The sequence below is a fragment of the Echeneis naucrates genome, chromosome 18 (genome assembly GCF_900963305.1).
Source record: "Echeneis naucrates chromosome 18, fEcheNa1.1, whole genome shotgun sequence".
NCBI classification, from domain to species: domain Eukaryota; kingdom Metazoa; phylum Chordata; class Actinopteri; order Carangiformes; family Echeneidae; genus Echeneis; species Echeneis naucrates.
In genome coordinates this window covers 14,175,260-14,187,590 of record NC_042528.1, presented here as the reverse complement: position 1 = coordinate 14,187,590, position 12,331 = coordinate 14,175,260, and the positions used below count along the sequence as shown (strand labels likewise).

General features: G+C 41.6%; 1 protein-coding gene across 3 annotated transcripts; it reads right to left on the bottom strand.

Annotated features, from left to right (window-relative positions):
• Positions 1-1,706: 1,706 nt before the first annotated feature.
• LOC115058909 (ras-related protein Rab-1B) lies at positions 1,707-9,757 on the bottom strand. 3 transcript variants are annotated; one of them, XM_029526463.1, is made up of 6 exons: positions 9,484-9,757; positions 6,728-6,800; positions 6,533-6,628; positions 4,819-4,914; positions 4,267-4,398; positions 1,708-3,759 (listed from the first exon to the last, which is right to left on the bottom strand). In XM_029526463.1, the coding sequence occupies exons 1-6, from the start codon at positions 9,495-9,497 to the stop codon at positions 3,565-3,567; spliced, it is 606 nt and encodes a 201-aa protein (XP_029382323.1). In that variant the 5' UTR covers positions 9,498-9,757; the 3' UTR covers positions 1,708-3,564. The 3 variants fall into 3 exon arrangements, with proteins under 3 accessions (XP_029382322.1, XP_029382324.1, XP_029382323.1); XM_029526462.1 differs by lacking the exon at positions 9,484-9,757 and having other exon boundaries at positions 1,707-3,759; positions 6,728-6,835; XM_029526464.1 differs by lacking the exons at positions 4,267-4,398; positions 4,819-4,914 and having other exon boundaries at positions 1,707-3,759.
• Between the last annotated feature and the right edge of the window lie 2,574 nt (positions 9,758-12,331).

Here is a 12,331-nt window from a genome sequence, read left to right as displayed (position 1 = left end):
CCTTAGCTCATCAGTTACTCACCAATACTTGCCCCTGGGGATGGTGTTCTTCTGGTCATAACCCTGTCCTTTTTCACGTCTGACATACTGCTGATCCATGACGTGACAAAAATAAGGGCCAAAAATAAACCAATATATACACACACACACACACACACACACACACATAACAAATGGCACAAAATAATATGAAGGGTGGTCATCAATAAAATCAATGATCAAGGTGCAAACATTTATTTCTGCTGTAGAGCTGGCCATTTTCACATGTGAGACTCACTGCTGAATCCAGATTGTAGTGGTGTGCAGAGGAACTGCAGAGTTTGGCTCCTTTGTTGGTTCATATTTCATTTCCAGAATGATGCTTGACTGAACACTTGTTTGTAAAAGTTCTTCAGTAGGAATTGTAGGTGATTTTACAAAGAGTTTGGTCTACACTTGCTCTATATGTAAAGTGCCTTGATGTAACTTTGTTATGATTTGGCGCTATACAAATAAATCTGATTTGATTTGATAAGTCAAACTGAGGAGACCATAGCAGGGTCACAGCTGATCTCAGATTTTTCTGAAATAATTCTATAACTAGACAGGGAACTTTTTTTTCATATTCTAACCAGTCAAATGAAGATTACTACTGAAATAATATGTAACAAGAAAGTTACGGGTTCGATTCCCAGGCCTGGGGCCTTTCGCTGCTGTGTTTGTATGTTCGCCCTGTGCTCGTGTAGGTTTCCTCTCACAGTCCAAAAACATGCATTATTGGTTTAATGATTGGTGATTGGTGACACCAAATTGTCCGTAGGTCTGCGTGCGAGTGGTCATCTCTGTCTGCCTCTGTATGTTGGCCCTGTGATGGAATGGGGTCCTGTCCAGGATGCACCTCGCCCAATGTGAGCTGTGATTGGCTCCAGCACCCTTCACGACCCAGACAAGGATAAGAAGAAGCTTTTAAATTCTTTATACTTTACATCTACCTCCAGTCTACGATATTCGCATAACAACAGGTAAGATGTGCAGATTTCATTCAGTAAAAATATCACATCAGCTCTCATGTTGATGTTGATGTTTTTTATCATTTTATTATAGATTTTTTTTTTATATATATATATATATATATATATATATATATATATATATATATATATATATATATATATATATATATATATATATATATATATATATATATATATATATTTACAAAAAACATGATCAAACTTTGACAGCACCAAGTAGAACAAGCCAAAAAGGAAGAAGACAGAGGGTGAACAACAGGAAGTTCTCACCCAGTGCTCTTTATTAACAGTTGGTAAGTGTCTTTATGAAGCCATCATCAGTGATGAATAGGTGCAAATGACATTAACGCACACACAGAAAAAAAAAAAAATACTGAAGACAAAAGTCAAGCCCAACCACATCCCATCCTATCCCACCCCACCCGCCAGGTGTCCCCTAACACTCCCCCATACCCAAGAACGCAATGGTTTGTAATGAGCACAGTAAAATCAGCAGAACATCAAGACTTGAATTAAAGGAAAAAAAGAAAAAAAAGGACAGGCAGTCATTCCAGTGTGTATGCGTGAATTTATTTGCATCTAGTGAAGTTGGAAGGCCAACATTTGTCTGAAAAGGTGGAAGATATAACACACACCAATATGCCACGCACCCACCCACGCCCCCCCCCCCACACCCCACACACCCACCCACCCGTGTGCACGCGCACACACACACACACGCGCGCACGCACACACACACACACACAAAATATCTGTAGACTGACACGGCTCTGACACAATCAGAGATCAGTGGCATCACAGCTTTGCTTCTGCTCTGATCAGATGCTTCTGACCACACTTAAATGAGCAACGTGCAGAAACTGCAAATATATTTGAAAGCGTGGTGTGAAATACTGACCAGTTTTTCTTGAAAAGAGAAGGATAGCAACCCTGGCCCTGGGCAGAGGTCCTTATTAGACAGCTGGCTGTAAGGGAGAGCAGGGAGGTCATATCCGGTCAGCAAACCAGCACCAGTCAGTCCCTGAACTTCCAGACGCCACCAAATCAGCATACACAATCAAAGCCATTCCCAGTTGCGAACAAGCTCCAGCATAGACAGCACAGGTTACACTCCACCACAACAGCTATGCCTGTAACTCTCTAACATACAGAAAGAAGCTGTTTCTCAGGTAGATAAGGCCCCAGTTTTCCTCAACCACTGCCAGTCTTGGAAAAAAAATCCCACTGTGCGATCCATTCAGACAGACCAAGCCAAAGTATATCTTGGGTGCCAGACAGTTTTCAGAGCAAACATTGCAAGTGCTTGTCCACAGCTGTTTCCATCAACAGGTTGAAATGCTTCCACCCTTAATCGGACATCACAAATCAACTTTCACTTCACTCAAGTAAACAATCAAAAACAGTGACCTGTCCTTCAGCACAACTGAGCATACCTGTGAGGCGTTGGTGGACAACAAAAAACAGGCAAACTGTAACAGTAATAAAACAGTCATTGTAACATCAACGCAGACTATTCCTAATTGCTGCTTTGTCAGAGGGTTTAACTCATCACACCCACCACTGTTATCACTTGCCCTGTGATATTTAGTGTCATTCTAAAGGTCATGCTGCTAGATGTTGCAGCATCTTGTCACATTTGTTTTTCCTCAAGAAAAATAAACAAATGAATTCACATGATACAGTTTTTCTGCCTCTCTTCTGTCCCCCGCTCTAACTTGACACTCCTCTTCAGACCACCTGATGTCCAGCATAAGCTAAGAAAGTCCAGTTCTTCATGAGATTCACTGATCCACCTTCTTCTCAAGAACCGAAGTCCTCATTTTTAGGGTGCTGTCTGACATCTCCACTTCTGAGACTCATCAAGGACACACCTGCTTCCTTTGAAGCAGAATTTAAAGGTGTGCTAAGACAGTACATGCAGACAAAAACAAGTGAAAGACTGGAGACAGCCAGGAAACTGAGCAGAGAGCCCATCATGAATATACAGAGGCAAGACACTAACAGAACCTACAGAGCTATCTGTACAGCTCTTTGGAGCCTATCCATCACATTTGCTGCTGCTCTGTTGGAAAACACCTGTAAGTATGAATGGGAACTGAAGAAGAGGAGGCTCACCCAAAAGGCTTCTCCTGAATCTTGATCAAGAAATGGCAGAGATGAGTCAGAGTGAGAAGCATGGACATCTCCAACTATAAATGCAGCATTACAGTGCACACCTCAACATGCAGCATCCGTGTGTTTGTAAGAATAAGTTTCATCTTACACTCAAAATAAACACAGATCCCCATGAATATCCCCTCTTCTTCCTCTCTAGTTGTGCACTAACCTCAATGATACAGTGAGACAGTTTGATCCTCTCTTTGCCAAGACAACTGACTGGTCAGAGGGTTCAGTTACAGGATGTAATGCCAGAGTAGTTGTGGTGTTGGTGGTGGTGGTGATGATGATGATGATGATGATGGTGGTGGTGGTGGTAGCAGAAGGAGAAGAAAGAGATGTCAGAGTGAAGCTGGTAGAGGTAATGGTCAGGGTGGTAGAGGCCTGGGTCCCTTTAACAGCAGCCCCCTCCAGACTGCCTAACAGGGGTGCTATCAATTTTTAAGTTGGGTTTGTCGCTGCCAGCTGTGGCCCCAGGACCCATGCGCTTCTTAATCTCTGCAGCCATGGTCATGAAAGCCTGCTCAACATTGGTAGCATTCTTGGCGCTCGTTTCCAGGAAGGGGATGGCCAAAGAGTCGGCAAACTCCTGACAGAGAAGAAAGGAGCATCACACAACAGTTTCTGGTCCGACATATGAGCCACTGGACGACCTGATATTTAAACATTATTAAGGCAGACTGTAATCAGTCTTAGCCACACTCCCCACCAATTTAATGTTCCTTCCAGTCTGATTTTTAATATAAAACATGGACCTTGGAAAACTATGTCCTCAGCATTTTTCAATGATGGATATTGAAATGTAGAAATTATAAAGATCAGATTAAATCTTTATGCAATATTGAGCCTGATCAGTACAGTCTGAAGGCTCATGAAATGTTTACTGTTAAAAGTTATGATTTGAGTGTGTTACAAAGGTCTGCACAATTTTGTGCACACTCCTGGAGCACATATTTTTAGACTCACAATGAACAACTTCAGTTTATATTTCCGGTTCCCTCATTGCACTGCCAACTATACTTTATCATCAAATTAGTCAGTTTAATTTTTAGGATCAGTATTTACACCAATAAACCTCCACATTCTGCACATATACCTTGGCTGTTGTGTAGTCCACAACTTTTTTGGTGGTCAAGTCGCACTTGTTGCCCACCAGCAGCTTGTTGACATTCTCACTGGCATAGCGGTCAATTTCTTGAAGCCACTGCTTCACGTTGTTGTAGGACTCCTGCAGGAAACAACACCAAAATCAGTACAGGTGACACACCTCTGGGACCAAGCATACAATGTGCTTGGAGAAAATGGAGAAGGTCCGGAAAGCAGAGATGTGTTTCCAACATGGATGAACATTCAAAATTTTGACGCCAATATCTTCCCTTTTACTACAAATTAATATTGGCTCTCGGACTCTTTGACTACTAATAATCAATATCGGTATTGGCTCTGAGAAAACCATATCAGTCTATCTCTAGTCAGCAATAATTTAAAGTTAGAGGGTTTGATGTGAATACAGTTGAAATCACTATGGTTCATCAGGAGTTGGGTGTATGTTGCATCTATAAAGTGAAATACACGGGCTATACCACACAAGTGTTAAGGGTTGATTATGTAGGAAACAATGCCCTGCTGAGATCAGCCTCTGACTCACCTGATCTGTCACATCATACACTACGATGATGCCATGGGCTCCTCTGTAGTAACTGGAGGTGATGGTGCGAAACCTTTCCTGTCCTGCAGTGTCCCACTGAGAAACACACACGCACAAAGTTTTATCACTTTATCATTTAAGGTTTTTATTGAAAAGCAAAAACTTTGATGAGGTTGGGAGTTGACTGTGAGGTCTCAAATGTGTGCTAAATTCTATCCAAATTATTGTTCCTCCATTTCTGAGCCTGTGTAAGGTAGTGGGCCCCAGTTCTATGCTCAGTCTGAACTCTACAGAGCGTGCACTAACACATACGCTTCAACAAGACTGAAATATATTCTGAGAACCTATGCTCATAACTAAAAACAAAAAACACTTTGTAAACATGCAGGTTTGAGTCTGCACACACAGAAAAATTCCTCCTGTAGACTTATTGCTCGTTTGGGGAGACCAGGTGTCACCAGAGCATTAAAGGGAAATATGGTGCTTTTTAGAGTAAACACAAAAAACTTGTGCGACACCCACAAAAAAAAAAAAAAATAATAATAATTTAAAAAAAATAAAAATAAAAATAAATATATATATATATATATATATATATATATATATATAAAGAGCAGACTCAGTGTCTAATTTCCTAACAACAAACTTTCTCTGTGCCCTGAAGATAATATCTAACTAGCCCAGTGAGCAGTGATAGCTAAGATGTCTTTGGGGTCATCAGGTGGGAACCTCCTTTCACATGTGTTTCGTCTAGTTAGTCCCACAACACCTCCAGGAGGCTAAACAGTGATTCCCCCACCTATAGAATGAAGGTTAAAGGATATCAAACATTGGCTTTACCTTTAAACCAACAGTCCAGGTCCAACAGTAGAGGTGTGATGTTCATAAAACAAACCGGATATATTGAGTGGATCTTTAACACGAACAATCAGAACTGAGTGGCAGTTACGAGCAGCTGTTGTTCTTTTTTGGGGGACAGCTGGGTTTTACAAACAAACAAATGCATACACAAACACCTCCCTTGCTACTCCATTGAGTGAGATGGAGAGAAGCCACAATGGAGGGGAGTGAAGCAGAGAACATGAAGTGCTTATTTCATATGAATATAGCACATGATGTCATCTGAGTTGTCCACACTGCCTTCATGTGAAGACAGCCCAGACTTTAAAATCTAGTCAGCACATGCCAAATGAAATTATAATCAATATTTCATAATAACTCTAACTCAGATATCCCACCAGTATATTGGTGGACATGCGACCTGTCTTCAAAGAGCCAGTCTTTTCAGTGGCTCTTTGAAAGCAACAAATACACAAGATCCAGCTCCATTTAAACAGCAATAGATCCCATCTCTATCCAACAGATCTCAATGGTTGTATGATTACTTGTTGTATTTCTTTACAGTGCTAAATGACAGCACAAAATATACAATTACCTTCTGTGGCAGTAACTCCATTTACCACCAGGTGTGTGGACTGGAGGACTGATGTGTAAAACAGCTAAAGAGGAGGTGTACACTGTGCTAAACGCAGATCTTGATATGCTCCGCGCTATCTGACTTTGAGGTGGCACAGTCTCTTCCCTCACTGAAAACAGGATCCAATTACAGCTTAGTCTGAATGCATAATGCACACACGCTCATCTGGTTTGAAAACAATGGTTGGAAGCCCTGGCTCAGGTGAGCATTTCAGAGTGTGTGAGTGTGTGCTCTCACAATCTGCAGTTTGATGGTCTTGCCGTCAAGCTCAACGGTGCGGATCTTGAAGTCCACTCCAATGGTGCTGATGTAACTCTCTGTGTAGGTGTCATCCTGATGATGGATGACAGAAAAATTGGGGAAGGACAGTAAAGGGGTTAGGACAGATGTGAGAGGAACAGCCAAAGATTTCAGTTGGTACAGATTACTTACTGCAAAGCGCAGAAGAAGACAGGATTTTCCAACTCCAGAGTCTCCAATGAGCAAAAGCTTGAACAAATAGTCACTGAAACAGAAACAATGCATTTTAAATCATGTCACAAGCTGATAGGTAACCGATAGGTAACAAAATGTGACTTTGTCTGACACAAACCTTTCTCATAGATCAGACTAGAACAGAACACCTGCTATTAACAGTGGTGTATGGGGGGGTTAAAATCTAATGAGTTACTCAGGAGTTAAAGGATTTTCATGACAAAAGATCTCAATAGGATAACCAGCCACAGTCAGCACATGTTCAACACAGTGTGTAATGTTAAGCTACATTAGGCCTATTTACCCAGAGACAAGATCCTTCAGCATTTGTAAACATACAGAGTTGAATGTTTGAACAAAGACACTTCACACCCCACTTGACTATATATCCAATTTTTCCCATTTGATACAATAAATATTTTCTCTCATGTTTGTCACGTTACTGCTGTTAATCCCATTATCCTACCAATGTGTTAACTCATCTCTCTGTACTCAATTTCCTATCCTTTCTGTGGCAACAGGCCTCGAGTTCATTGAATCCTACTCCAGAAACAAATCTGTAAAAAACCCCTCTCAAATAGAAAAGCCTGAGTTATTTAGAGCAACTGTTCAGTTTTAATCACTCAAAATAGCAAAAATTGTTGTTTCAGTAGTAGATGAATTCACATGTAGTAGTGAGTACATGGAGCAGCAAAATAGTGTGTGTTGGACTAGGATTTAAAAAAAAAAAAAAAAAAACACATTAAGTGTTGACTGACGAGCTTTAATGGTGTTGCCAGAGGTTTAGAGAAAGATAAGACATTTCTTCTTGCTGTAACAGAAACATTCTTTGCTCTCCCCCTGCTACAGCAGGGCCTATAATTCAGTGGAGGGCAATACTCAGGGATTTTCTGGATCTCCCTTTAAATAATAAAATAAATTGTTGGATCCAGACCAAAGTGCCTTGATGTAACTCTGTTATGATTTGGTGCTATTTAAATGAATTCGATCATCCACTACTGAACTCAACCCCCATTCTATGCTCCTCAGCCCCTGGATTATAAGCAATATGTAAGAAATTAATATAATATAGATACACATATGTGGTTATATTGCATAAGGCCCTTTAAATTTGCTTTTGTTTCTTTTATTACATTTGATATATTTATTTAATATATCAATTTGAGTTATTTGATATATTTGTTTTAACTGTTAAGCCCAGTGTGTCTGTGAATACGTGCATGAGAGTGTACATGCAGTTGTTTTTTTAAGGCACCAAAATTTCATTGTATGTGCTTTTACTCAAGCAATGACAATAAAGGCATTAGAAAATGCTCAATGCTGACTGAGAAAAATACTTAACACAGACTGCACCAGACTCGGTGAGTGTAAGAATTTCTTCTGGGAATTTCCTGTGCACCCACTGTCCTCATTATCAGCTGTGATGAACTCACTTGTTGTGGAAAGCTCCAGAAAAAGCTCAGGAAAAGACTTCAATGATTATAAATTTATGCTATTATTGGTTGTAGCTTCATGCTTATTTTGTGTTTAAATAAATGACCATAAGGGAATTAGAGCCACCACACTTGAGGAAGATAATTGTGTTTTTGTGTTGCGCTGCCTTGCTCATTTCAGCTTTCACCCAATTACTGAGCAGAAAAGAACCCTTCCATACACAGAATTGATCTAATCCTTCAGCTTACCTGGGTAAGATGAATAAAAACTGTTGTCACAACACATTAAGTCAGAAAATGTTAAAACAACAAGGCTAAATTAGTCAAATTAAAGATGCTTGGAGCAAATTAGCACATGGTCAAAGTAAGTGATCAGTTGTTGCTGTTTTTTTTGTTTTGTTTTGTTTTTTTAAAGGAGGGGGGGTCGTCTCAACAACTACACTTTAACAGTAGTGTATGAACGTTAAAATCTGATGAGTTACACGATTTTCGTGACAAAACATCTTGATTGGACAACAAGCCCCAGTCAGCACATGAACAATGTCCACCAAGACATGGTGTGTAATGTTAAGGTACACTAAGGCCTATTTACCCAGAGACAAGATCCTTCAGTGTCTGTAAACACACAAGAGAGTTGAATGTTGGAAGGGTGTGGGAAGTTAGCTGAGCCAGTTAGACCAGGTTCCTGAATGACAGCAGACAGAGGGACTTTAAAAAAAAGTGTCCACTTCTGTCATGGCCGGCAAACACCAGGTAATTGTCGTGTTACCTGACGCTGGCCCTGACAGGCTGCATGACAAAAGAAAGTCCGTACCTGCTAAAACAGAGTACATGATCGGCTGGCACCATGTTTTAATTCGGCACCAACCCTACACTGAATCTCCTATGGAACTGTGTCCATAAGGAAGCAGCTTGACAATAGCAGGGTGAGGTTGTTTGTGGAGGCCACAGGTCACACACGTCCTCCCTGTGCGAAAACAGCTGTTTTCAGGCCAAGTAATCTACACCAGTGTTTCGCCCCGATCCACCGTTTTATTTGCCCAGTTGACACGACTAAGCACAAGCTAGCTGTCAGCTGATGCCGAGTGAAAAACATGTCCACCAGATCGACACAGTAAAGGAGCTACCCGCGCCCTGTTCAGGAGTGTCAGTTAGCTGTTTCCCAATGAGACAACCGCCAGCATCGTTCCCACAAGATTTCAGCAGAGTTACACAGGAGTAGTTTCTCCCTGGGCACAGCGTAGACCGGATTAAGGTGGACCGATTTCATGTAAAACTCACTATTCAGGATTCATGGTGTCACTCTGGATGTTTTTCTGTCGGCGACTCTTCCTTCCTGCTCCGGCAGAAAGATAATTTGAAAGTCGGGTATCCGAGGCACTTGGATGGCTGCTGTAGCGCCGTCTCTGTTATCGTCCCCTGGTCGTTCTGATGTGTTCAGCTCGTCTCACACAGCCTCAGAGCTAGCGGCCAAGTCACTGTGGTCAAACTAAAATATAATGAACTCCCTTTTCTCTCTTCTTTATTGCGCGTCGATAGCGAGAGGTTCAAGATGGTCGCGCAAGCGCGGTAGTGACGTAAAGTGACGTGTCTTACAAAACAGAGTGCTGGGTCTTGTAGTTCATTGTGTACATACTTATCCATACATATAAAGTTAAAACTTTCTATTCAGGAAACTATTAGTTCTGGGTTACAACATTCGACTAATCACGTACTCTATCAGTCAAAACTTTAGACAAACTTTCACAAATGAATAGGAAAGTCAAACCTTTGACTGGTACTGTATGTGTGTATATACACCGTGTATTTAGGGCCCAAGCACTCACAGCACGCGAGGAATTTGGGGGTTCTCCATCTTGGACGGCCCTTTGGGGAACTAAACATGCCCTAAAGCTCATTAAATTCGGACAGCATGTCATACGTGAAATTTCGATATTTCATTGGTTGCAGAAATCATCAAATTTCTCCAGGAGCCCTTGGTTCAGGATTGACAGAGATGGATGAAAATTGGTACCCAAATGCATCATGATGGGCAGCAGGGTGGCATAGTAGTTAGTGCTGATAACCCACATTAAGCAGGGGCTTTTCTGTGCGGTGTTTGCATGTTCTCCCCATGCCTGTGTGTGTACAAGAAGAAGGATTTTGGAGATTTCTAGCCCTGTAGTTTAACAAACTCTTCCTACAGTTTTCATCCAAATGGCTACATTTTCGTTAAGACCAGAAAGATGAAAATGATCTAAATCAAAACAGAAGGGGTACCTGCTTGGCTTGGCATGATTGCAAGTTTTTGAAGTTTTGCCAGGTTTCGTCATAAAAATTAGCTTTTCATAACTCCAGCATACATCGTCCAATCAGGTCCAAATTGGCTGTTCATTCGATCAGAGTCCTGCCTTGAACACGTCCATGGATTAATACTAAATCAGACTTAGAGTGTCACCTACTGGACACAGGAAGTCATTCTCAAGGAGCATTCCTCGTAGGTTGACGTGCTCCTCCTAAAATTTTTATCCAAATTACTTTACATTCACTGATTATCATCTCAAAACCTTGACGATTGTAGTAAAGTGAAGTGAATGTATAAATGTAGCCCACAAGGTGGGCTAGTGTGACCTACCCCTACCGACCCCAAATTATATTATATATTCGGCTATAGAATAAAAACATTAAGATACTCATGCATTGACGACTGGCTTTAGATGCTATCAAACTAAAAGTGGTCAACAGAAGTATAGGCACCCTGCCCTACTATTTCTCCATAGCAGGCGATAATTAGCCACCCACTCACCGGCAGCGACACACTCACTACCACTGGTGACAAGGGAATAACATAGACCTACATCTCTACTTCTGTAGTTCTCATAACACGGACATACACCATCCAAGCTGCCCCAAATTCACTACGCATCAGGACCCAACCCTAATTACGCAGAGCGCCATCTACTGGACATAGGAAGCCAGCACCACTCATAAATAAAAGAACTCCTCCTGCAACACCACTTCACATGCACTGAGAATCAATTAAGATGAAAAGTTATCAAATTCTTATTCATCCACCACACTCGGTGGCTATGGCAATGGCATTTCGATGTGTCACCATAAAAGAGGTAGTCAGAATCAGAAATTGTTTTATTGCCAAGTATGTATAAACATGTTAGGAATTTCACTCTTGTGTTATAAACTTGGACAAGGGAAAGACAGAAAAAAATAATATATAAATATATACGTTGAAATTAGAAATTAGAACATTTGAAATATTTGCTGTGGAATATTTACAATAGTGCACCAATGTGCAAATGTTTAATGACATTGACAGTCAGCCTTTGGAGAGATTTGGGAGACAGCCTGGGGTAAGAAACAGTTTTTAAGTCTGGTAGTTTTGGCAAACAGAGCTCTGTAGTGCTGACCAGAGGGAAGCAGTGTGAACAGATTGTGTCCAGGGTGTGAGGGGTCTGCAGTGATAGTACCTGCCAGGTTTCTCACTCTGGACCTGCAAAGGTCCTGGATGCAAGGCAGGTTGGCCTCAATGATCTTGGCCCAATCCTAATGTTCTACTTACTACCACTAGCCCTCACCCAATACCCCTTACCCTTCGAAAGGAAGCTACAAGGGGTAGGGCTCTGTAATCTGGCCCTTCCTCGGGAAGTCAGCATCAGAAAACCCTCAATCTGAAGGGCTAGATTCATAGTCATACTCATTACACCCACTACCCCTACATGGAAAAAGCAATTGCAACACCACTACCCTCATGGGAACGCACAAAATTTAGGGGTAGGGGGTGTATTGGGACTGGGCCCTTCTCTGCAGACCTTAGAGTCTGTTGTAGTCTGTTCCTGTCCTGCTTGGTGGCCGAACCAAATCAGACAGTGATGGAAGTGCAGAGAACAGACTGGATGATGGTGGTATAGAAGATGACAAGCAGCTCCTTAGGCAGGTTGAACTTTCTCACCTGACGCAGAGAGTACAACCTCTGCTGGGCCTTCTTCCTTGCAGAGTCTATGTGAGAGGTCCACTCCAGGAACTTGAATTAGTCCACACTACACACTGTACTGTTGAGGGTTGTGAGAGGGATTAGGGTGGGCAGGTTCTTCCAGAAATCCACTGTCATGTCCACAGTCTTCCGTGGATTTAG

What these genes read in the sequence shown, in the direction of transcription:
- LOC115058909 (XM_029526462.1), bottom strand. Translation starts at nt 6,820, where the DNA reads ATGCATTGTTTCTGTTTCAGTGACTATTTGTTCAAGCTTTTGCTCATT. An exon ending in TGTATGATGTGACAGATCAG is followed by an intron (nt 4,399 to 4,818) that starts GTGAGTCAGAGG and finishes TGTTTCCTGCAG; the next exon opens with GAGTCCTACAACAACGTGAA. An exon ending in TGGACTACACAACAGCCAAG is followed by an intron (nt 3,760 to 4,266) that starts GTATATGTGCAG and finishes CTTCTCTGTCAG; the next exon opens with GAGTTTGCCGACTCTTTGGC.